Source organism: Neophocaena asiaeorientalis, unplaced genomic scaffold (assembly GCF_003031525.2).
Source record: "Neophocaena asiaeorientalis asiaeorientalis breed wild unplaced genomic scaffold, Neophocaena_asiaeorientalis_V1.1 scaffold423, whole genome shotgun sequence".
In the NCBI taxonomy this organism is placed as follows: Eukaryota; Metazoa; Chordata; class Mammalia; order Artiodactyla; family Phocoenidae; genus Neophocaena; species Neophocaena asiaeorientalis.
Window position 1 is genome coordinate 605,560 of NW_020174133.1, and position 27,062 is coordinate 632,621.

The 27,062-nt window shown below is 39.1% G+C and overlaps 1 protein-coding gene across 2 annotated transcripts in view; it reads right to left on the reverse strand.

Moving 5' to 3' along the window:
• Nucleotides 1-22,030, reverse strand: part of OSBPL11 (oxysterol binding protein like 11) — a 91,964-nt gene extending 69,934 nt beyond the window's left edge. For both annotated transcript variants that reach the window (XM_024754761.1, XM_024754760.1), the window contains exons 1-2: nucleotides 21,128-22,030; nucleotides 1,043-1,111 (exon numbers count right to left, since the gene is read on the reverse strand). In XM_024754761.1, the coding sequence (XP_024610529.1) occupies nucleotides 1,043-1,111; nucleotides 21,128-21,318 (260 nt within the window). In that variant the 5' untranslated portion in view covers nucleotides 21,319-22,030. The remainder of the gene's footprint in view (nucleotides 1-1,042; nucleotides 1,112-21,127) is intronic.
• Between the last annotated feature and the right edge of the window lie 5,032 nt (nucleotides 22,031-27,062).

The window sequence follows — 27,062 nt, forward strand, 5'->3', positions numbered from 1 at the left end:
CCAAAAAGTTAAACACAGAATTACCATGTGATCCAGCATTCTATTTCTGGGTATATACACAAAAGAATGAGAGCAGGAACTCCAAAAGATATTTTGTACACCAATGCTCACAGCAACATTATTCACGATTAGCCAAAAGGTAGAAGTAACCCAAATGTCTACTGACAGATAACTGCATAAACAAAATGTGGTATATACATACAAGGGACTACAATTCAGCCCTAAAAAGCTAGGAATCCTGACACACGCTACATAGGTGAAACTTGAGGACATTATACTAAGTGAAATAAGCCCATCACAAAAGGACAAATATTGTATGATTCCACTTTCAAAGGTACCTAGAGTAGTCAAATTCATAGTGACAGAAAGTAGAATAGTGGTTGCCAAGGACTCAGGGCAGGGGGAAATGTGGAATTATTGTTTAATGGATACAGAGTTTTAGTCTGAGAAGATGCAAAAAGTTCTGAGATGAATGAAAGTGATGGCTGCATAACAATGTGCATGTATTCAATGCCACTGAACTGTATACTAAAAAATGTTTAAAATGGTAAATTTTATGTTATGTTTATTTTGCCACAATAAAAAAAAAGGTTTAATACCCTGCCCTACAACTACCAGTTCCACACAGTATTTAAGATAGCTGGCTTTGCTACTTATTGAGTGCTTGTTTGACCTTCGGCTGGTTATTTAAACTCTCCAGGGTCCCAGAGAACTTTTGAGAATCCTGAACAGGCACCTAATACAAATCTCTTTGCCGTCTCCAAACCACCCTAAAAGCCTCACCACTGCAAGTATGCATAAGGCAAGTGGACAAATGGTTCTAACTTCTGAGGCATTTGGAGGCTGCAATTTGGACAGATGTTAACTCCTCCAACCCCTTAAAAAGGAGAAGAAAGTCATTAGATTTTTAGAAAAAACATGGTAAATCTTTCTCTAACATGTTTCCCAGCCATATTTGTACTGAAGTAATATCAGAATATAAAATTATCAGCCCCATTTCTGGTCTCTTGGGAGAGAGATGTGACAGAATAATCACACTTACCTGTACTGCCACCCAGTGACAAGGTTGGTGTACTTCATTAAATAGCCATACACACTTTCCATGTGATCACTGTTTCAAAAAGATCAGAAAGGGCCAAAGTCAGTGAAAATTAGAAGAAATTCCAGGAAGTTAACTGCACAGTTTAAAAAATAGCTGTAGGGACTTGCCTGGTGGCACAGTGGTTAAGAATCTGCCAGACAATGCAGGGGACATGGGTTTGAGCCCTGGTCCGGGAAGATCCCACATGCCATGGAGCAACTAAGCACGTGCGCCACAACTACTGAGCCTATGCTCTAGAGTCCGTGAGCCACAGCTACTGGGCCTGAGCACCACAACTACTGAAGCCCACGCGCTTAGAGCCCGTGCTCTGCAACAAGAGAAGCCACTGCAATGAGAAGCCCACGCACTGCAACCAAGAGTAGCCCCCGCTCACCGCAACTAGAGAAAGCCTGCGCGCAGCAACGAAGACCCAATGCAGCCAAAAGTAAATAAATAAATTAATTAATTAAAGAAAAAAAGCTGTAGACACATACTTTTCTACAAATACTTCAAACTTACTTCAGAAGTAAAATTTATAGGTTAACAAATAGAGCTATTTAATCCCCCATATTTTATATCCATAGGACTTTACCAGAGTTCTTCAAAGCAAGTGTAATCCCCCATAAATCACTATACAATATTCATATATAAAGTCATTATATACGTATAAAATTACATAAATATGAAACAAATATACTATACATATAATTATAAATAAAAATATTTTATAACTTAATTCAATACTAAACAAAGAAAATCCAGTTTTATGGTTCTAGAATAAACTAAAAAAGGTCTCCAGGTTGAATAGTTCTTCCTCAATCTGGTGGGACGTGTTATGTCTTTGATTCTTTGGGCTTTCAAAATGAAGATCCTGTTTCTGATGAGTATGACACCTCACTCCCACTCCCCCACCCCAGATAGGCATGCGGCAAAGTGCTCATTGCAAGTCTTACCACTGGAAAGATTTATTTGGGACCTGTATCGTTAGCCTTATTGAAAGTGAGTTTCTTTACCTCCTGCCCCCTTTTTCTATTTATCAGAAATGTTCTGTTACAGTGGTTCATAGAAAATGCAGTATCTTATTGATACTTTGTTTCCAATATTTTAAGGTTCCTTATACTTATGAAAAGATATTAAAGCTTCACCTACATTGATGTATCTTTTTGATATATGGGCTTCATTTTTCATTTTGTAACTTACATTAAGAATTCTTTTTAAACTCATCTACTCTAAAGTTTTAACTTTAAACTATAAGATGCAAATGATATTAAACATTTATTTTCTCTACTATCCCTGAATCACAGAGCTTACTTGGTAAAATTTCAGCTAACCAGCATCTAGGAAATGGAAAGTATAAGACAACTGGCAACCTTTAAAACATGGATATCAAAAACAAAATCAAGAGAGAGCTGACACGACCAACAGAACAAAAATTTTTAAAGACTTAGGTTGATCTGAATGACAAATGAAAAGAGATGAAGATAAAGATACTCTCTTACACAAACACACAACAAAATGCCCAAACTGACTATAAGATTCTAGTAGCTATTATTACTGGAGAGCAAGTAGGAGAATGCCTCAGGGATAAACTCAATGTTGGGTGCCCTTCTAATCTCATTTCTTCAAAGTGCTTGGAAATAAAGAACTGATCCCATGACTGAGTATATGTTACTTTTTTTTCTGTATTTTTCTTCCATTCTAAGGCTAGCAAACAACACTGTTTACTAATACTAAGTGAAACGGCTCATGTCCTTTTGGTTTCATACAGTCACTAATCTCAAGAAGACAAAGGCTGTCAACCTCTAAACTGCCAACCCAAAGTTATGATAATTATACATGTATTCTGTCATGTTAAAACTGACAGTACCATTTGAATTTTCATTTCAGTAATTTCTAAAACCCCCATCTAGAGGAAGGATTCTTCTCTAGAAACCCAACCCATTGGATTTTTGCCCTACTTCCAGCCCTATGTCACAGCAAAGCTATTTCTTTCAGTTCCACTGGTACTTGAAAAGGCAGAGATTTCTAGTCTGGCACTCATGTTTTCCCCAGGCTTCAGGCTTAAACAGCTTTTGGGGGCCAGAGGAATCCCAATGCCCCTGGACTCTGCCCAAAAATAATTTCCCAAAGAGTTCCTCATCTGTTTTAGATATTTAACATAGAGCTTAGCTGTCTTGAACTGTTCTTGTCCTCAAAACTTATTCCTTCACTTATATATGGGATCTAAAAATAAAAACAAAAAAACCCCAAAACTCATAGAACAGATTAGTGGCTGCCAGTGGTGGGGGTGGGAGGTGAACAAAATGGGTGAAGGTGATCAAAAGACACAAACTTGCAGTTATAAAATAAGTCAGTCCTGGGAATGTTATTTATAGCATGGTGACTATAGTTGATAATATTGTATATTTGAAAGTTGCTAAGAGAATAGATCTTAAAAGTTCTCATCATAAGAAAAACAAAGTGTAACTGTGTAGTGATGAATGTTTTTTAAAATTTTTATTTATTTTTTATTTATTTATTTTCGGCTGTGTTGGGTCTTCATTGCTGTGCACGGGCTTTCTATAGTTGCGGCGAGCGGAGGCTACTCTTTGTTGCAGTGTGTGGGCCTCTCACTGCAGTGGCTTCTCTTGTTGCAGAGCACGGGCTCTAGGTGCACAGGCTTCAGTAGCTGTGGCACGTGGTCTTGGTAGTTGTGGCTCGTGAGCTCTAGAGCGCAGGCTCAGTAGTTGTGGCGCATGGGCTTAGTTGCTCCACGGCATGTGGGATCTTCCGGGACCAGGGCTCGAACCCGTGTCCTCTGCATTGGCAGGTGGATTCTTAACCACTGCGCCACCAGAGAAGCCCAGTGATGCATGTTAACTAGACTTATTGTGATCATTTTGCAACACATAAAAAAATTATATTGTGCACCTAAAACTAATGTTATATATCAATAATATCTAAATTTTTTAAAAACCTTATTCTTGGTCTATTTTGTCCTGTAGCTTCATAACCTGAATATTTATTTACACTCTGTACCAATCCACAAAAGGCCTAGGGTGTCACATAACCTAAATTAAATATTTCCCCAAAGTACCCAGATATTCCATAATTCAGCATTTTTAATTTTCCCCTTTAATCTAGGTTCTCTACACCAAGCTTTCATTACTAGATAAGAATCATTTCATAGCTATTAGCATGCTATAAAAACATTACAACTCAGTTATAGTTCAATTCCTCTGGTTCTAGGACTATATATATTTTTCAAATGGATATGTGAACTGTGCAGAGAATGTTTATTAAACTTCAAATAAACTATCTACAACTGAGAAAAACAAAATCTTCATTTCAAAGCAATCAAAGATTATGCCTCATGTCCCCTATTTTTGTTTAGTCCCTCATATTATTAAAGGTATTCCTCATTTTGGTCATATCTAAGTTATTTATATCAGTCATTTAATGACTATCAATGAATTTTTAAGAGTATAATTTCAGTAGCATCATCCATTAAATAAAATGAACGTGTATCCTCATATTCCACAGTACAGTAATGTTTTATGTTTAATTTTTAGTGTTTTAATATTTTTGATACTTGCATCTAAAGAGTTAACCTTCTCACAAAAATCACAAGAGGGATACTGACATGGTTCATTTGGTAGTAGCATAAAGCCAGCTTCAAAAGAAACAAATTCAAATATGTACTTATAAACTGCTGGCCTGCTTTTACTACAGAAAACAGACATCTGAGGTTACAAAGAACCAACTGAAGAGCAATCCATTCTTGGAACAGCTGGTTGCACTGTCCCTCTCTCATCCTTCCCTTCTCTAGTCAGTGCAACCAGCTGATGCAGAACCACTGTGCCATCTGGTGGCCAGCATAAAAAGCTCTGTGAGTGAACATCTTTCGTTCCCTCTCCTTTCTTCTCTCTACTTCCTTATAGTTATTATGTAGTACTTCTAATACTCATGCTTTGCTCCTATTTAAAATGTGTAAATTTAATAGAAGATTTACCTGTTAATATGAATAAAACCTAGTTGTTAAAGTGGGAATATACCATATATCTGATTATATCATACTAATATTCTGTGTTCTATGAATTACAGATGACGGTCCAAAAGACTAATACACAGAAAAATAAGCTATGAAAAAGTTAATTTCTTCTTCAGTCCTTCAGCAACTCCACCACTCAACAAATTGCGTATATTCTGATCTTGTTAACGTTTTATTGAAATTAGCGCTAGACGCTGATAGTCTATAAATACAGTTGATTAACTGAACTATATGCCAAGTGGCATTATTCTGTTTAATTTAAGGTTCATCACCTCCTAGGTATCTTAACAGTGACTGCTTCAATTCCTAACTCTTCATTACTATAACACACATTTCTTAACCCTTCTTTATCAGACTTAAGGAAGATATGCAGAAGCTTTTAAAATTAAACTACTTTTTCACCAACATTGAATTCAGTTAAAAAAGTCTGTTTCCATGGTTAGACCCCAGTAGACTAAACCCTGTATTTTGAGAACAGAGGTTCCGATCAATATTATATGTAGAGAAACGGCAAGAACCTTGGAAGCCACAGAGACTGCTCTATTCTTCACTGATTCTCTTTCTTCATTTATTTTTAAATGTTAAGCATTTATTTGTATTTTAATAAAAACAAAATTAAATAATATATAAAATTAAATATGTGAAAATTAAACATAGTTTTAAAATGAAAAAATAAAATAAAATTAAGCCACTTTTTAAAACAGTTTCACATCCTTTTATTTCAGTTCAACACTATTGCTCAGTACCTTCTAAATGCGAAGCACTCTGAAAATCCACGGAAAAGGATGGGGAAGTAAAAAAGGCGATTCCTCTCCATCCCAAATCCATTACCTAATATAAGAAAAATGTACCTCCTTGAAGAAAAAGACAATGACCCACTGGGACTCTCTGCTCTTAGCTGTCATACAAATGAAAAGGGTAGTTTTTCATTTGTAGAAAGGGTAGAATCCTGTGTTAAAGACACAGGATTCATTAAACAAAGACACAGGATTCAATAGTGATTAGGTTGAAACGATGGACAGGGACTTGACTTATCAGATGTGGAATGAGAATGAGAGTGAGAGAGAAGGGACAAGGGGAACACCCAGATTTCCAGCTGGCACAACTGTGTAGATACGAATGAACGCCTTTATGGGGATCATAAAGGAAGTTTTGGATTTGTTCCAATTTAACATGCTGAATTTAAGGGACCTGTGGGACATAACACAGGGAGATATGCAATAAGGTAGCACAATTTGGACTGAACATACAGATTTTGGTAGTGATCAGCATATAAGCATGTAACTGGTATTTGAAATGATGAGACTAAAGAAAATCACCTAGGAAATATTATAAAATGACAAGAGAAGGGACAGAGTCTAAGAGAGAACCCTAAGGAAAAGTTTTAAAGGCAAGAGGAGTACAGAGAGGAGATTAGTAGATAAGTAGTAGGAAGAAAATCAGGAATATTTCAAGTAAGTTTTTGGTCAAGAATGTTTAATACTGTTGAGGGGTGAAGAAAGATGAAGACTGAGAAGTTTCTATTAGAGTTAACAACCAAGGGAATCCCCTGGCAGTCCAGAGGTTGGGAGTCGGTGCTTTCACTGCTGTGGCCCCTAGGACCCCACAAGCCGTGAGGCACAGCAAAAAAAAAAAAAAAAAGATTTAACAACCAAGAGATAACAGTTCCAATTTAATGATGAAGGCAGAGCCAGATGGCAATAACTGAAGAGAGACTGGGAGAAAGAGAAGTGGTTAAGGTGATATTATGGGCTTAAGGCAACGGTAGCTGTAAGTGCCTGACAGGCAGGATATAGTAACAAGAAAAAGGCTCACCACAACTCAGGAGAGTGATAGAGGGAAATGGGGGAGAGGTGGGCTCCAGAGCCCAGGTAGAGGAATTAGAGATGGATACCTTAAGGCATTTAATTACAGGCAGAAATTTATGCAAGCTGTAGTAAAGGAGGTGCCAGTCAAGCCACAGTTTAAAATTCCTACTTTCTACTAGTCAAGAACTATCCTCCAAAAAGGCTTAGTTTTGGTTCATTACCTTGTAACATAAATAGCATGAAGGGAGGGAGCAGTCTGCTTAGCTGAGGAAAAAGCAACTGACAACAGATGGGAATGACTGCAACACATGTACCTCCTGGAGCTGTAAAAAGATATTCCACAGAGCAGAGACTGCTTCTTACTCATCCTAGCAGTCCACGCAGCACCTAGTGTATAGCCTGGGATATAAACAGGTGCTCAATACATCTCCACTGAATGAATTAGGCAATGGGAAGACAGAAGCAGAATTTTTCTATAAAACCACAAGACAACTGAGTAGCCTGCAAAAAAACCCAAAACAACAAAAAACAGCAACAACTCAATTCACAGCCTGTATACTCAAATAAATCCCAGCTAAAACTAATTCTAATTTCAACTGTGTCTTAATCTATACCAAAAAGTATACAAGTCAAGGGAGACTCCCTCTCTTCTGCTAAGAGTCTTAAAAATGTTAATGCTCTTTGGTCCAAGAACTTCACTTCTAGGTATCCAGACAGACGATTAGAAATGTAGACAAACATAATATGCAAACATGTCCAATGTAGCACTATTTATAATAGTAAAAAAAATTAAGTGGAGAGACAAGGAAATGAATGGAGAGGAAAGGAAGAAAAACAAATAAGCTAGATGAATGGCATTAAGAAAATGATTAAGAAATATGATAGAATAGTATTCACCAATTAAAATGTTTATGAGTTTCTAACAACATGGGGAAACGCTTATTAATAGCACTAAAAGTACAGGTTACAGAATTTTATATAGTGTGTAAAATATATGCACAGAACAAAAGTACACAAAACAGTTAACTGTGGTTATCACTGGATGGAAGAATTATGAATGATTTAATTTGCTCCCTTTACTGTTTCACATTTTCCAATTTTAATATATTATTTTTATAATCAAACAAAACATTTTTTAAATGTTCAATTACATTGACTAGGTGGGACAGTCCAGGCACAGAGCTATTTATACTTATTAATAGGTATGGATTAAATTTTTTAAAACTTTCCCATGTGACTCTATGAGCATTGCTCTTTTGGGATGTAGAACTGTGTTTCCTAAAAACCCTTACTTCTCAAATTAGGTCACACATATCCAAAACTGGGCTAGGTGGCTAGGAGAACAGGGTAAAACTAGACTATCTTTCTAAAGCAAATTTACTTGACTATAAGAAGTTAAAGCCTTTTTAATGTCAAAACTCACATAAATGTTAAGAAACTTGCTCCCTCCTCACATATTTCCATGAGGAGGACTTCTCCAGAGAGATCCTATCCTTCTCTCCCCAGCCTTCCCCTCACTCTTTCCACAGCTGGGTATGAATGAATGGCTCAGCCTGTCCTAGGCTCTCTTCTTTGTATCTGCCTGCCTACCCAGAGAAGATATTTTCATCTGCTCTGATGGAAATAAGACCTGAGTATTCCAAGCTGCTTGTGACGAGGTAGATAGGCATGACTAATTACAGGGTGAAATATTAGTTAACCTATTTAACCCATGTTAAAGGCACTTTCTTCAGTGAGTTTTTCCAGTAATAAAACAATTTCTTCACACCCATTAGTATGGCTATTATCAAAACCAAAACCAAACCAAACAAAACAAAACAGAAAATAACAAGTGTTGGTAAAGATGTAGAGAAATTAGAACTCTTGTGCATTGCTGGTGCAACTGTAAAATGGTGCAGCCACTGTGGAGAACAGCATAATGGTTCCTCAAAAAGTTAAACATAGAACTACTATATGATCCAGCAATTCCAATTCTGGGTATATACACAAAAGAATGAAAGCAAGAACTCCAACAGATAAAAATGTTCACAGAAATATTATTCACAACAGCCAAAAGGTAGAAACAACACTGGATAGTCCCATGTAAATCAATGAAGCTAGAACACACCCTCACACCATACACACAAATAAACTCAAAATGGCTTAAAGACTTAAATATAACACAAGACACCATAAAACTCCTAGAAGAGAACATAGGCTAAACATTCTGATATAAATTATACCAATGTTTCCTTAGGTCAGTCTCCTAAGGCAATAGAAATAAAAGCAAAAACAAACAAATGGGACCTAATCAAACTTACAAGCTTTTGCACAGCAAAGGAAACCATAAGCAGACTGCTCCCTCCCTTCATGCTATTTATGTTACAAGGTAATGAACCAAAACTAAGCCTTTTTGGAGGACAGTTCTTGACTAGTAGACAACCTACGGACTGGGAGAAAATATTTGCAAATGACACAAATGACGAGGGCTTAACTTCCAAAATATACAAACAGCTCCTACAATTCAATAACAAAGAAACAAACAACCCAATCAAAAAATGGGCAGAAGACCTAAAAAGACATTTCTCCAAAGAAAACATACAGATGGCCAATAAGCACATGAAAAGATGCTCATCATTGCTAATTATTAGAGAAATGCAAATCAAAACACCACTTCATACCAGTCAGAACAGACATCAGCAAAAAGTCTACAAATAATAAATACTGAAGAGGGTGTGGAGAAAAGGGAACCCTTTTACACTGTTAGTGGGAATGTAAATTGGTGCTGCCACTATGGAAAATAGTACAGTGGTTCCTCAAAAAACTAAAAATAGAGTTGTCATATGATCCAGCAATCCCACTCCTGGGCATATATCCAGAGAAAACTACAATTCGAAAAGATACATGCACCCCTTATGTTCATAGCAGCAATATTTACAATAGCCAAGACATGGAAAAAACCTAAATGTCCATCAACAGATGAATGGGTAAAGAAGATGTGATACACACACACACACACACACACAAATACACACACAATGGAATATTACTCAGTCATTAAAAAGAGTGAAATAATGCCATTTGTAGCAACATGGATGGACCTAGAGGTTATCATACTAAGTGAAGTAAATCAGAAAGAGAAAGACAAATCCCACTTATATGAGGTACTTAGATTTGTCAAAATCAGAGACAGAAGGCCAAACAGTGGTTGCCGGGGGGCTGGGGGGTGGGGTGGGGTGGATGAAGAGTTATTAGTTAATAGGTACAGAGTTTTAGTTTGGGATGATAAAAAATTCTGGAATGAATAGTGGTGACAGTTGCATAACAATGTGAATATATTTAATGCCACTGAACTGTATAGTTATAAAGGGTTAAAATAGTAAATTTTATGATATGTATATTTTACCACAATAAAAAAATAACCTGACAATTTGATTGCATCCTGTCTGATCCCTAATGTTCTCTTTCTCAACTGGTCCTGAACTCATGATATTATTTATAGACCTCTGAAAAACCCAATAACAAATATATTACAGAGTAGAATATAAAATCCTCATGAATTTTGAAGATACTACAGATAACTCCCAAGAAAGTGATATCAGCCACGGGCTGCTTTAAATCACAAACTGCATCCACTGGGGGTACCTACTGTCTTATGCAGTTAAGAGAGATTTCATGAAGAAAGTTCGAGAAGCACAGCTGTAAAATGGTTGCCTATACAGACCAAAAACAGAAGAAGTCCAATATATAATCTGATTGTTACAGACAACTAAATTTGAGAAATCCCTCATGCAGATAACTGGCCATTTGAAGATGGGACAGAAGAAACTTCTACATGGAAAAGCAGAAAGTCAATTCTAACGTTTCCAGAAAGTTAGGAAGTGGTTTATTATAATGGGAAAAGCATGAGCTTAACACACACACAGGTTTGAATCCCAGTGTGACTTTACGCAAGTAACACATCCGGTCCTATGTGTCCTTATCTGTAAATGCGGATAAGAACATCTAACTTCAGATTTATAATGAGGAAATAGGAAGAGATAATGTATTTCAACCCAAATATATTTGAAGTACCTTTCAACATGGTAAATGCTCAGCAAGTATTGGTTTTCTCCCACTCCAGGGAGTCGATTCCTCTGTGGGGAAAGGGCTCATTTTCTAGATCAGTTCTTTAGATCTCTCTTACCTTGTCAGCCTGACATTTTCAAGTCAGAATGATGGGACCTAAAAAGCCCTGAGTCTCCCACTTCTTTATTTAAAAAAATAATTATTGTATTTTTCCAGTAAGTATTTTGTCAAGAACTATGAAGGGTCTGAGATGTCACCCTATTTGTAAGCTAACAAGTTAGCTTGCCAGCTTCACGGATGCTGGCAGGATACATGAAACTCGTAAGTCAGAGACAAAAGACTTCAGTAGTCACAGCAATATCAGCAGACAGATCATAAGCCCAACCACACAGGGCAGTGCAGAGAGGGCAGGAGATGCCTGCACATGTGGTAGGTTGCAGTACAGAAAAGGAACCCTGAGTGTAGGGAACCCAAATCTTTTAAGGACAGTAAGTCTACCTGACCTCCATGGCAAGGAGACATTATGTTTATTATATTGGACAGTAAACAAACCTGACTTTTGCTCAGGAGGGAAATACTATCTCTAACCTTCAAGACTGTTTGCTATACAAATATTTTGGAAAAAACAGTAAAGAACAAAGGAGAGTCAGTACCTCTGCTAACAACACAGGCAGAAACATGAAAGACCCATTAAGAACTGTCTCCTAATGAGTATTACATACATATACTGAAAAGTTTCTTTCCTTTTTTTTTCAATAAATTTATTTATTTATTTTGGCTGCATTGGGTCTGTGTTGCTGTGCGTGGATTTTCTCTCGTTGCAGCGAGCGGAGGCTACTCTTCGTTGTGGTGCGCAGGCTTCTCATTGTGGTGGCTTCTCTTGTTGCAGAGCACAGGCTCTAGGTGCACAGCCTTCAGCAGTTGTGGCATGCGGGCTCAGTAGTTGTGGCTCGCAGGCTCTAGGCACGCGGCCTTCAGTAATTGTGGTGCACGGGCTTAGTTGCCAGGGAAGTCCCTACAGTCAAGTTTCTTATCCAACCTTGTCTTCCAGCCACCAGTTCCCCTCCTCAGAGACAAGCACTTCTCTCAACTTTTTATGTATCTCTTCAGAGGTATTCTATGTACCTACAAGTGTGCACGTGCGCACACGAGCACACACACACACATTTTTTTTTAAATGGTTGTGATTAGGGACTTCCCTGGTGGTCCAGTGGCTAAGACTCCGTGCTCCCAAAGCAGGGGGCCCAGGTTTGATACCTGGTCAGGGAACTAGATCGCACATGCCGCAGTAAGAGTTCACATGCCGCAACTGAAGATCCCACACGCTTCAACAAAGATCCCACGTGCTGCAACTAAGACCCGGTGCAGCCAAAAAAAAAAATGGTTGAGATTACATACACTGTACCTTGCTTTTTTCAGTTTTCTTAGGGATGATTTCATTTTGGTCTAATTCATTCTAGCATCTGCATAGTAATCCATTGCAAAGCAGTATTACTAGTCCCCCTAGTGATGGACATTTGCTTCCAGGCTTTTATTATTACAAACAATACTGTAACAAAACAAGTTACACATATATCTTTGAGTACATCTGCGAAAAATGAAATTGCTAGGTGAAAAGTACATGCATTTTTAATATTTATAGATATTGCCAACCTGCTCTCCAAAGGCTACAACTAATATAACTCCCACCTTTCCATATAAAATAAGGGCCAGTTTTCTCATACCAGCCTATAGCACCATTGTTGGCCAACAAAAATAGGGTGAATTTTTACCTATAAACAGGACTTCCAGACATTACTAGTGGACTTTTCAATACCGCTTATGTTCAAAATTGTTTCTAAAGCTTAAGTGTGAGGTAGTGTTATACTGTGGAATGCACACCTAAAAGGGATGGATATAGGACCTAGTTCTGACTTTCCCACTGACTAACACCATGAATGAGGCTGACCAAATCACTTAATTTCTCTGGGCCTCAGTTTTCTCATGCTTTAGTTAGATGACCCTTTCAATCTAAAATGTGTGTACATTACTCATTACTCAAAATTCTAAAGGTTTTTTCTCAAAAGAAAATTATTTCAAAAGGAAAGTTTGCAAATAAAAACAACATCATATTTCACATTTAAAATTTTTAGAGAAAAGTAGGAAAATTTTTCTTGTTCACATAGTAGCATTTACTTATCCCCCATATACTCTCAAAAGGTCTTCGCAGTAAGCCATTTCAATGAGACCAAGACAGCACAGACCAAGAGAACAGCAGGGTACTAAAGTCCACTGCCACCCTCCCTATCTGTATGTCTATTTTCTCTTTCTCTTTTTGTATGTACCTCTCTCTGGTTTTAAACCATACTTGGTTCCAAAAACACATTTAGAGTAACATTTAATTTCTGTATAATTCAAGAAAGAATGTTTTCTTCCCTTGTGCTAATTCTTTCAAAATTTAAAGTATAAAGAAAAAGCAGAAAGCCATTTCCCTTCCTCCACATTTGAATAAAAAAGGGGGGAAAAAGGTGACAACCACACAAGAAGCACCAAGCAATGTTTATTTTCATATATATATACATATATATATATAACCTGACTAAAGAGTTGATTCTTCTTTTGAAAATTTTACACTTATTGCCTAAGTAACAACAAATTCAAATGCTCAAGTTTTTTCATTAAAGAACCTATAAATATTAATTATTCAAAAAACAACACAAAATGTTAAAAGTTCATTCTACTACTTAAATAAAGGAAAAATCTGGGCATTCCCTGGCAGTTCAGTGGTTAGGACTCTGCGCTCTCACTGCCAAGGGCCCAGGCTCGACCCCTGGTCAGGGATCTAAGATCCTGCATGTTGCCTGGCACAACCAAAAAACTAAATAAATAATCTTTTTAAATAACAGTTTCATCGTAATTTTTGGTGGAGATACATATATATATATACACATACATATATATATATATATAATCTTCAAACTCTCTATTACTACTAGGAAGTGGATTACCTCCCAATTACAAATCTGTATAATCAAATGATTCCATATCTTGTATAACTATAAAAGGCAATTATCTACATTTCTAATGCACCATATGTCTAAGGTCACTTAAACATTCTGGCAACTTAAGCTGAACATACCTAAAAGCAAATGCATCATTTGACTCCCCCAAATCTGTTTCTCCTATAGACTTTTCAAAGTTTTATATCTGGATAACTGAAGTCAATTTTTACTTCCTTCCCTCACTACTACCTTCTACCCAATCACCTAATCAACCACCAAGGTCTGTCACTCTTCCTCTAATGATTTCCTTCTTTTCCAGCCTACTAACACCTTCCCTTTATTAGCTCATGTCTAGGTCATTGCAACTAATCTCCAAGTAGCTCCTCTTATTCCCCAACAGTCAAATTCAGCCTCCAACTCTCAGCTTTACTTCCAACTGTGTACTTGTCAAATCTATCTCAATCACAGATGACAATCTTGAGTCCATTCATACTAACATTTACGACGGGCACCTTCTTGCATGGCTTGCATTGATCCCTACCTGCTGGTATTCACACCTTTGTGAGGGCTGAACCTCATCTTTCTTCTAATGATTAGTGAAAAGTGATGTGACTTCACTTCCATGCCTAGGTTACGAAATATTGTGACTTCCTTCTTGCTAGCACTCTCTTCTCACTTCCTCACTCTGAGGAAACAAGCTGCCAAGTAGTAAGATGCTACGTGGAGAGGCCCATGTGGCCAGGAACCAAAGGAGGCCACCAGTGGTCAGTTCATGAGGAACTGAGGTCTGTTTCCAACAGGCCAAAAGAACTGAATTGTGCCAAGAGCCACAAGAATGAGCCAGGAAGTGGATCCTTCCCAGTTGAGCCTCAAGATGACTGTAGCCTTGTGGAAGACCCAGAGCCAGACCACCCAGCAATGCTGCACAGACATTACTGACCCACAGACACTGTGAGACAAAAAAAAGCTGCTGTTTAATTTGGGGATAATTTGTAACACAATAATAGATAACACACTATCTCATATATTTCTAAATAAACTCCAGGTGGATTAAAATTAAACATAATTAATTATAATTAAACATAAATTAAACATAAAAACCACTAAATCATCTTAAAACTAAATGAAAACAAATATTCATAAAAATAATTTTCTATTATTTCTAATATTTTATATTATTCTGTGCTGAAAGTAATTTCATCAAGAAATTGAAAAGATGGGAGTTCCCTGGCATCCCAGTGGTTAGGACTCAGTGCTTTCACTTCCATGGGCCCAGGTTCAATCCCTGGTTGGGGAACTAAGATCCGGCAAACCACGTGGCATGGCAAAAAAAAAAAAAAAGTGAAAAGACAACCCACAGAACAGGAGAAAATATTTGCAAATCATATATCTGATGAGGAAATTGTATGCAGAATACATAAAGAACCCTTACAACTCAAAAAAAAAACCCCCAAAATCCAAATTAAACATGGCCAAAGGACATCAACAAAAAGTCAGCATATAAATGCTGGAGAGGGTGTGGAGAAAAGGGAACTACACTGTTGGTGGCAATGTACGTTGGTGTAGCAACTATGGAGTACAGTACAGAGGTTCCTTAAAAAACTAAAAATAGGGGCTTCCCTGGTAGCACGGTGGTTAAGAATCCACCTGCTGGGACTTCCCTGGTGGTGCAGTGGTTAAGAATCCATCTGCCTCCTGGGTTTCGGCACCAAAAAAACAAAAAAAAACAAAAACAAAAAAAGAATCCGCCTGCCAAGGCAGGGGACACGGGTTCAAGCCCTGGCCCAGGAAGATCCCACATACTATGGAGCAACTAAGCCTGTGTGCTACAACTACTGGGCCTGTACTCTACAGCCTGCGAGCCACAACTACTGAACCCACGTGCTACAACTAATGAAGTCCATGCACCTAGAGCCTGTGCTCCGCAACAAAAGAAGCCACCGCAATGAGAAGCCCGCGCACCACAACGAAGAGTAGCCCCCACTCGCCACAACTAGAGAAAGCCCGCGCACAGCAACGAAGACCTAACACAGCCAAAAATTTTTTAAAAACTAAAAGTAGAGTTATCATATGATCCAGCAATTTCACTCCTGTGCATATATCCGGAAAAGACAAAACTCTAACTCAAAAAGATACATGCACCCCAATGTTCACAGCAGCACTATTTACAATAGCCAAGACATGGATGCAACCTAGATGTTCATCAACAGATGAATGGATAAAGAAGATGTGGTATATATATACAATGGAATACTACTCAGCCATAGCCATACAAAAAAATAATGCCATTTGCAGCAACATGGATGGACCTAGAGATTATCATACTAAGTGAAGTAAGTCAGGCAGAGAAGAACAAATATCATATGATATCACTTATATGTGAAATCTAAAAAAAGATACAAATTAACTTATTTACAAAACAGAAACAGACTCACAGACATAGAAAACAAATTTATGATTATCAAAGGGGAAGTGGGTAGGGATAAATTAGGAGTTTGGGATTAACAGATACAAATTACTACATATAAAATAAACAACAAGGACCTACTGCATAGCACAGGGAACTATATTCAATGTTTTGTAATAACCTATAATGGAAAAGAATCTGATATATATATATATATATATATATATATATATATATATATATATATATATATATATATATATATATATATATATATATGACATTTGCTGTATACCTGAAACTAGCACAATATTGTAAACCAACTATAGTTCAATTAAAAAAAAAATGGCCAAAACCTCTGAACAGACATTTCTCCAAAGAAGATAAGACAAATGACCAATAAGTACATGAAGATACTCAACATTATTATTCATCAGGGAAATGCAATTCAAAACCACAATGCACCACCACCACCATTTCATACCCACTAGGATGGCTAAAACCAAAAAGACAGACAATAACAAGTGTTGATGAGAAGGTGAAGAGATTAAAACCCTAACACACTGCTGATAAGAAGGTAAAATGGTGCAGCAGCTTTGGAAGATGGTCTGACAGTTCCTCAAAAAGTTAAACAAGGGCTTCCCTGGTGGTGCAGTGGTTGGGAATCTGCCTGCCAATGCAGGGGACACAGGTTTGAGCTCTGGTCCAGGAAGATCCCACATGTCATGGAGCGACTAAGCCTGTGCACCACAACTGCCAAGCCTGCGCTCTAGAGCCCGTCAGCCACAACTGCTGAGCCCATGTGCCACAACTACTGAGGCCTGCACACCTAGAGCCTATGCTCCACAACAACAGAAGCCACCTCAATGAGAAGCCCGTGCACAGCAACGAAGAGTAGCCCCCGCTCACCGCAACCAGAGAAAAGCCTGCGTGCAGCAACAAAGACCCCAAAATAAAATAAATTAAAAAAAAAAAAGTTAAACGGTTACCATATGACCCAGCAATTCCACTCCCAGGTATATATCCAAGAGAAATGAAAACACATGTCCACACAAAACTAGAACACAAATGTTCAAAGCAGCATTATTCATAATAACCACAAAATGGAAACAACCCAAATGTCCATCAACTGATGAAGAGATAAGCAAAACATGGTATATACATAAGTGGAGTATTATTCAGCCACAAAAAGGAATAAAGTAACGATATATGTGACAACATTTATAAACCTTGAAAACATTATGCTAATTAATTTTCTAAGTCTGCAAAGCCAAAGCCCAGGGTTTAAACCACAGTCGTTACTAAATTTCAACCACTCCCTAAGACATAACCTGAAATCTCCATTTTTTAAAACGGGATGGTAGAAAATTACAGGTAAGCAGTTGAATTTACAGCTCTCAAGTTCCAGAGAGAGCTGCTGAGGCCATGGAAAAGACTGAGATAACAAACAGAAAACATGAGCTTAAGAACAGAAGATGATGAAGTATCACACCAGCTTCTAAAGGAAAAGAGCCAACCAAAGAAATGAAAAAGGAGCAATTAGACGACAGTTAGAGCAATAAAGGAGAAACCAAGAGAAAATAATGTCCAAAAAGTCAAGAAAAGAATAATAACACATACACTTACAGAGATATCAACTGGAATAGGAATCTAAAAACATTCATCATTTTTTACTCATATCCTTGGTAAGGACAGAGCCAACCATCATGGGTTGAGCAATAAATGAGGGCTAAGGAAATGGAGGCAGTTTGGGTGTAAACTGTTTTTAAGGGGAAAGGATTTAGGTTAGTTTTCATTATTGTTGTTTTTAAAGTCTAGAGCTTTGGGCCTCACAGGAAGAAGCCAGGGAAGAAGGAGCAATGCAGGACAATGGATAAAATTGTTTGATCAATGTCATAGAGGACAAGGGGATAAATTCGATTGAGAGGTAGGCTGAAGGGTTAGCTTCGAACAAGCCTCATTTAAGTAAAGAGATATGTCAGTATGTAAATGCAGTAATGTGTTATATATCTGCATCCTTGGGGAAGAGTTCCACATAACTGAATTTTCCAGATACTTAAGCATTTAAAAAATTTTTTTAGCTATTTTCCTTGAAATTGTTCACCACTGTATCTTACAGTTCTTTGCTTAAACAGACTGTGCTTTCCTGGATGACTTAAGGTCATTGTAACTATGATTATATTACTAGGAAGTAATACAGCTTAGTCTGCATGTTAACTTTTCAAATCTTTGACTGTCCTATGCTGTCAGTTGCCATTTCCTGTTACACTTCCCCTGATAACTTTTTTCATTTGTGCTTCCAACAGATTCTAGTTTGAAAATTATATAACCAGTAAATAATACCCTAAGTAAGGGATAATAGGGTCCTGAATCAAAGTATAGGAGTAAAGTATATGGCTTTATGACAGTGTTAAGAAACCTGTTTCACTTTTTAATTCAATTAAGACTGGGTTTCAAAGAGTTGAGGAGGTCAGAAGACTCACCTCTGGCTACATGAAATATTATTTTATCTTGCTTCCTTAAGTCATATCAAAATAACCCTGCTAAGTTATTGATAATTTTATATGGTTAGTCTTAAACCACAAAAGAAAAAGCATCATGCATTCCAAAAGTGAGCCTAGACATCTCACAGTAACTAAATATACTTTCCTGTCATATAATCACTTATCAATAAAAAGTTATAATCTTCTACACTTTGTTTCTGTGTGTTAATATAGTCCTGCATATTTCACATATATGGATATTATTCGTGATAAATGTATATCCTTCATGAAATCTTGACTTTAATCCCTTTCAAATTTCACAACTACAAACAGCACAAAAGCTAAAAAGAACCGAGAGCTAAGCACACACGCAGTCGGTTAACCAAAATTTAAGAAATCATTCCTATAGTTCCAATACCATGAGATATTCCAATTTCATTCATTCTTAAGATTCTGAATAATCCAGCAATTCCACTTCCAGGTATTTATCTGAAGGAAAGGAAAACACTAACTCAAAAAGATATCTGGACCCCCATGTTCATTGCAGTGTTATTTACAATAGCCAAAACATGGAAGCAACCTAAGTGTCCATCAGATGGACAGGGATGATTGGACAAAGAAAATGTGGTATATATACACAATGGAATATTATCCAGCCATAAAAAAAGAAGGAAATCTAGCCATGTGCACCAACATGGATGAACTTTGAGGGCATTATGCTAAGTGAAATAAGTCACAGAGAAGAGACAAATACTGTGTTATCTCTCTTACATATGGGATCTAAAAAACAAAACAAAACTCATAAATATAGAGAACAGATTGAGGGTAGCCAGAGGGAGGGGTGGGTGAAATGGGTGAAGGTGATGAAAAGGTACAAACTTCCAGTTATAAAATAAATAAGTCCTGGAAATGTAATGTACAGCATGGTGACTACAGATACCATATAGATACCGTATACTATATCAAACATTTGAAAGTTGCTGGGACTTCCTGGTGGTCCAGTGGTAAAGAATCCACCTTACAACGCAGGGGACGCGGGTTCGATTCCTGGTCAGGGAACTAAGATCCCACATGCCGTGGGGCAACTAAGCCCACATGCCACAACTACTGAGCTGGTGTGCCTCAACTAGAGAGCCTGCGTGCTGCAAACTACAGAGCCCACACACTCTGGAACCCACGCAACACAACTACAGAGCCCATGCACCCTGGAGCCTGTGCACCACAACTAGAGAAAGGAAGCCCCACACACCACAACTGGAGAGAAGCCTGGGTGCTGCAACGAAGAGCCCGCACGCCTCAATGAAGGCCCCGCGTGCTGCAACTAAGACCCGACGCAGACAAAAATAAATAAAATAATAAATAAATAATAAATATTTTTTAAAAATAAGAAAGTTGCTAATTCTCATTAAAAAAAAATTAACTCTGTGTGGTGACACATGTTAACTAGATCTATTGGGGTGATCATTCCACAATACATACAAATATCAAATCTTTATGTTATACACCTGAACCTAATGTGTTACATGTCAAATATTTCTCAATTTGGAAAAAAAGATTCTGGATGGTTATACCCACCTATCCTTTACATATCAAAAACAAAAAATAAAACTGCCATTGCTTCTCCAGTACTCACTTCCTGTTCCTTCAGTTTTTCATTCATATCAATAAAAATTAATAAACGTAGAATCTCTCAAAGCCAGAGAGGTGTGAGTGGCCTGATGGAGTCAAACTGAAACATCTCACTAGTTTAGAGTTTCGGAGGCACTAGCAGTTGTACTTTTGCCTCTGTATTCAGATTATTTATGTACATCTCTCCTTCTAAATCGCAAACACCATGAGGGCGAGAATCTTTTCTGACTGAATGATTCCATCCATCACTGGATAAACATGTTTTGAGCACCTAGCATTTGCTAGCCTCCGGAGAGAGCTGAGTTCAACAGTCCCTACCCTCAACAAGCAAGGGAGGCAGACTTATTGTAAACAAATTACAATATAGGAAAAACAAAAGTGAGTATAGAATCAAATCAGAGAAAAAATTAGCTCTAGAGTCGTGGAGGAAGTTCAGGGATACATTTATGTGTTCTCCAAAAGGCCTTCAATAAATACCTGTTGAATGAATGGACAAATGAATGAATTAAATTTTGCTAATAAAAATGGGACCACAGGTCCAAATGAAATGTTATTAGTTACTTCTGAAGTTAGTGAAAAAACGTCATCCTTCAGCAACTGTAGGAATGCAGACTCCAGCACACCCCGACCTCAGGCTATCACCGTGGAGAAAGAGCCGTACCTGTACTGCCAGCCTTTGGCACTGCCGCCTCGGCTGCTGCCGCTGCTGCTGTTCCCACCCCCACAGCTGCTGTTGCTGCTGTTCTTGTTCGGGGTCGCCGCGGTGGCCAGGCCCTCCAGCCTTCCTTCGCTCTCGGAGACTTTCACTGTTGACACTGGTTCACTCCCCTGCATCTTAACTCCAAAGTCCATTTGCCCTTCTTGGGCGGGAGAGAACAACTCTGTAATTTTGTAAGTGATAAGATTTAAGATCTGATCTGAAGGTGATTCCAGTTGCTAAACCAGACGGCGGCTGGAGTAGTAATCATCAAATGGTCCAGGGGAGGAATGCAAGCATTCCCCCTGAAGGAAAACTTTTAAGAGGAGAGGGGTAGCGATGAGGACAGATGTCCTTTCAATATATATCTCCTTCCGGGCAAAAGCAAGGAGAAAAAAAATCACCCTGCCAGAGGATTTGGTGGCATGCTCAAAGGAGAAGCAGGAGCAGCGTGGGGAGGTCGCGGACTCTAGCCAGGAGTGCTGGGCGAAGGACGGACCACGGACGGGTACCCGCGGCCTGACCTCTGCGCTGACGGACTGACCCGCCGCGCTCCCTCTGCTCCTCCGGCCGGTCCTCAGCGGGAGGGTCCGGTCCAGACCGCTCGGCGGTTCCCACCGCAGCCCTCAAGAAAGAGCTGGAGACGCCCGCGGGCAGCCCGGGACGAGGGTCGGAGAAGGAGGCCGCCGAGGGCGGGACGCCGGCTCCCAGGGTCGCCTAGCCTCCAGGTAGAGGCGAGCTGCTCGGGGCGACTTCCTCCAACGCCCCCGGCCCTGGGCCCTCGACTGGGTTCCCAGGGGCGGGACGAGTCCCTTGCCCTCTCTCTAGCCCGAATGTGAAAGCCACAGCTGCAGCCACCACCCCACCCACAGCCCCCCGTCAGGTCACCCGCCCGCCTGCTCTCTCCCCCCCACTTCCCTTCCGGAGTAGCGTGAGCTCACTTCCCCCAGAGCAGAAGCCCCTGGCGCCATCTTGGAGCAGGGCACGGGGCCCTGAAGGGGGCGGAGCCTCGGCGATGGCTGTACTGGGGCGGCAGACTCCGAAGAAAGGGAGGCGGTGGGCAGCAGAGGGAGGAGGCGGTGGGACAACCAAGGAGGGAGAAACAAAGGAGTTAGTGCCCTACTGGAGGGTGACTTCCGGCCTTCCTAACCCGGGCCAGGCCGTCCATTTGAGGGCCCATTTCAGTCATTTTAGGAAGAAAGCTTAGAAAAATAATCATTTCTATAAGGAATTACAAAACCATTTCTTCATTTTAGTTATTTCGAAAAAAAAAAAAAGCATGATATTGGCATAAGGCAAATCAGTGTTATAAATGAAAAAGAAACTGTCCTGGAAATTAGAGCTCTCGGTATCAAAGTATCAAAGTATTCCTTTTAACCTCAGACAACTCATTCACCCTCCTTAGACCCAGATTTCTGCAATTGTAAAATAAGAGTGTTTAGGTGATTTCTAAAGTCCCTTCTAATTGTAAATAATAGTTTCTAACAATTGAATGTACACCATATGCGAAACACTATGGCAGAGGCAAAGAAGTATTACTCAAAGAAAGTAAATAAAGTAATAAAGTAGATACAGATATATAGGTAATTAAGGCCATGAGGAAAATAAAAGGAGATGATATAGAAAATAAGCAAGATGGAATAGAGAACTTACTTTAGAAAGAACAGTTGAGGAAAGTCATCTATGAGGAGATGGCATTTAAAGTGAGAGAATAAAGAAACGTGAGGAAGCTAAGGGAATAGCAAGCTTTACTTATTTGGGGAGATGAGAGACCTGGGACCTGGAGCATGGTGAATAAGAGAGTGGTGTGAAATGAAAGTGAAGAGATAGGCAGAGAAATTTGGATTTTATTGTAAGTGCAATGGAAAATCATTGAAAATTTTAATAAAGGAGGATTGTGATCTGACCTATGTTTTTAAAAGATCTCTCTATTCTTTTCAGCAGATAGTGCTGGGACACTGGCTATTCACATACAGAAAAATGAAATTGGACTCCTACCTCACACCATACACAAAAGTTAACTCCAAGTGTATGAAAGACATAAATGTAAGAGCTAAAACAATAAAACCCTTAAAAGAAAAACATAGGCATAAATGTCCACAACCTGGGGTCAGGCAAAGCCTTTTGGATACAACATCAAAGCATAAGTGACAAAAGAAAAAATAGATTGGGTTTCATGAAAATTAAAAACATTTGTTCTGTAAACCATACCATCAGGAAGTAAAAAGGCAATCCATAAAATGGGAGAAAAATATTTGCAAACCATATATTTGACAAGCGACTTATATCCAGAATATGTAAAGAGCTCTTACAACTCATTAATAAAAAGATAAATAACTAAATTTTAAAATGGACAATGGAACTGAATAAATATTTCTCCAAAGAAGATACAGCAAAGGTCAATAACTACATTAAGAAGTTCTCAACATAGTTACTAACCAAGGACATGGGTTCCTGCCCCAGTCCAGGAAGATCCCACGTGCCGCAGAGCGGCTGGGCATGTGAGCCATGGCCGCTGAGACTGCACGTCCGGAGCCTGTGCTCCACAGCGGGAGCGCCCACAGCAGTGAGAGGCCTGCGTACCGCAAAACAAACAAACAAACAAACCACAATGAAAGAGCGCTTCACACCCACTAGGATGGCTACAATCACAAAGGTAGAGAAGGGAATTCCCTGGCAGTCCCATGGTTAGGACTCCGCGCTTTCACTGCCGAGGGTGCGGGTTCAATCCCTGGTCGGGGAATTAAGATCCTGTAAGCCATGTGGTGTGGCAAAAAAAAAAAAATATATATATATATATAATATGTGTGTGTGTATATATATATATATATCTTTTACATATATAAATATATAGCTTTTATATATATAAATATATATTTATATATATAAAAGGTAGAGAACAACCAAACCAATGTTGATGAGGGATGTGGAGAAATTGGAACCCTCATACACTGCTAGTGGAAATGTAAAATGTGGTTATATCCACACAATGGAATATTAGTTGGCTATAAAAGGAATGGAGTGCTAACATATTCTACAACAAAGATTGACTTCAAAAGCATTATGCTAAGTGAGAGAAGCAAGAAAGCAAAAGCCACATATTGTGTGATTCCATTTATATGAAATGTCCAGAATAGGCAAATCTGTAGAGGCAGAAGGTAGATTAGTGGTTGCCAGGCCTGGGAGGAAGGAGGAATTGGGAGTGACTGCTAATGTGTATGAGGTTTTTGAGGGGTAATAAAAATGTTTTAAAATTAGATTAGTGGTGATGGTTGCACAATCTTGTGAATATACTAAGACCCATTTAACTGTACACTTTATTTTTTTTTAATATTTATTTGTCTGCACTGGGTCTTAGTTGTGGCATGCGGGATCTTTAGTTGCAGCATGCGGACTCTTAGTTGCAGCATGTGGGATCTAGTTCCCTGACCAGGGATTGAACCCGGGCCCCCTGCATTGGGAGTCTTAGCCACTGGACCACCAGGGAAATCCCTAGCTGTATGCTTTAAACAGGTGAATTCATGGTAGGTGAATTAAATCAAAATAAAGGTATGTTTTTAAAAAAAAAACTCTCTACCTGCCACATAAAGAATTAATTTTAGTGGGAGAAAAAGAGGAAGTAGGGAGACTAGTCAGGAGGCTATTACAGGAAATGAAGTGAGAAGCGATGCTAGTGATAAGACTAGGGTGATGGCAGTCAGGATAGAAAAAAGTAAGTCCATCTAAACTGTATGGAGGTAGGAGTGGCTACGGTGCTGTAAATAGATTGGATTTGCAACAGTGCAGTAATATTCTTACAGGTCTTTCCAATTCTGGTCTTTTCTACACTTTTCACAGATCACAACTCTGATCATGCCCCTTTGAAACTCAGAACCTTCCAAAGACTTTTCATTATTTATGGAATAAATTCCAAACTCCTCTATCCAAGAAAAAAATAGCATGAAGGTTGTTGTAATAGCTATAGGATTTAAAGTTATCCTTTTATAGTCCAATACTGACTGAGATAAAGATCTCTAAATAAGCAATAAATTCAGCCAGCTATAGAAGTAAGCCACACTTGGACTTCCCTGGTGGAACAGTGGTTAAGAATCCACCTGTCAACGAAGGGACACGGTTCAATCCCTGGTCCGGGAAAAACCCACATGCCGCAGAGCAACTAAGCCCGTGCACCACAACTACTAAACCTGCGCCCTAGAGCCTGCATGCCGCAACTACTGAGCCTGCGTGCTGCAACTACTGAGGCCCATGTGCCTAGAGCCAGTGCTCTGCAACAAGAGAAACTACCGCAATGAGAAGCCTGTGCACCGCAACGAAGAGGAGCCCCCGCTCGCCGCAACTAGAGAAAGCCCACGTGCAGCAACGAAGACCCAATGCACCCAAAATTTAAAAAAATAAAAAAGAATTAACTAATTCCACTACTGATGAAATAAACAAATCCTGAAATAATTTATTAAAAAAAAAAAAAAAAAGTAAGCCACCCTCGACCAAGATCATCCAGGCTCCAATCAAGGAAAAGAATCCTTATGAGTGTACACCTTCACTGGAGAAATGGCAGGTGTGAAGGATGAACATGCCAACCCAAGGATAAGGGACAACATAGAGTCTGGAAAAGGCCTCAGCTTTAGAGAACCAGAAACTATTTTGTCATTGCTCCCAGTGGTGATGAGACTTGGGGACTAGCCCATGCTAACCAAATACACGACAGACTGATGTGTAGCAACTGCAAAGATAAGTGTTACTTAATATTGAAAAATACAGTACAGAGTACTCAAGTTTGGTGTCAGCACTTTCCATGCAAGAAACTCAACAGGATAAGCTAAATTATTACCAGAAGTTTACATGACGGTCATGGAATCAGAGCCAGGAGAGTTGATTGATAGATGGGGTTTTTTTTGTTTGCTTTGTTTTGGTTTTTTTGGCGGTACGCGGGCCTCTCACTGTTGTGGCCTCTCCCGTTGCAGAGCACAGGCTCTGGATGCGCAGGCTCGGCGGCCATACATGGCTCACGGGCCCAGCCGCTCCGCGGCATGTGGGATCTTCCCTGACCGGGGCACGAACCCGTGTCCCTTGCATCGGCAGGCGGACTCTCAACCACTGCGCCAACAGGGAAGACCCCATTAAAAAAAATTTTTTTTAAAGTAAAAACTTTTTGTTGTACAGTAGGGTCTGAGTCTGACTTTCATTCAATGTCTAAGGAGAAAAGAGGGCATACAGTTTGAACAAGGGAAATAAAGAAAGGCACTTTTTTTTTTAATGCCTTCAAAGAAGGATATGTTCATCTTTTTGAAGAGTTTAAGGTGCATTCCCCGGTATTCCAGCTGGATGATGGATCAATGCATCCTTCCACATGGAAAGAAGCTGCATAGCATAGTGGTCAAGAACATGGGCTTATGTGTCCATGCACATGGCTACTGATTGCATGCATGTGACCTTAGGCAAGTTACCTAAACTCTTTGTACTTATTTCCTTGCCTGAAAATGGGAGTAATAACATTTCTGCTACGGATTGAATTGTGTCTCCCGAAAATTCATCTAATCTGCAATCAATGTGATGATATTCAGAGATGGGACCTTAGGAGATAATTAGGTTTTGATGAGGTCATGAGCTTGGGGCCCCCATGATGAGATTAGTACCCTTGTAAGAAGAGACATCAGAGTGCTCTCTCTCTCTCTCTCTCTCTCACGGCCCCCTGCCATGTGAGGACACAGGGAGAAAAAGGCCATCTGCAAGCCTAGAAGACAGTTCTCACCAGAAACTGGTGAGTTTGATCTTGGACTTCTAGCTTTCAGAACTGAGAAAATCAATGTCTGTTGTTTAAGCCATCCAGTCTATGGTATTTTGTTATGACAGCTGAAGGTAAGACAATCTCCCTTTTGAGTGATTATCAGCATTAAATGAA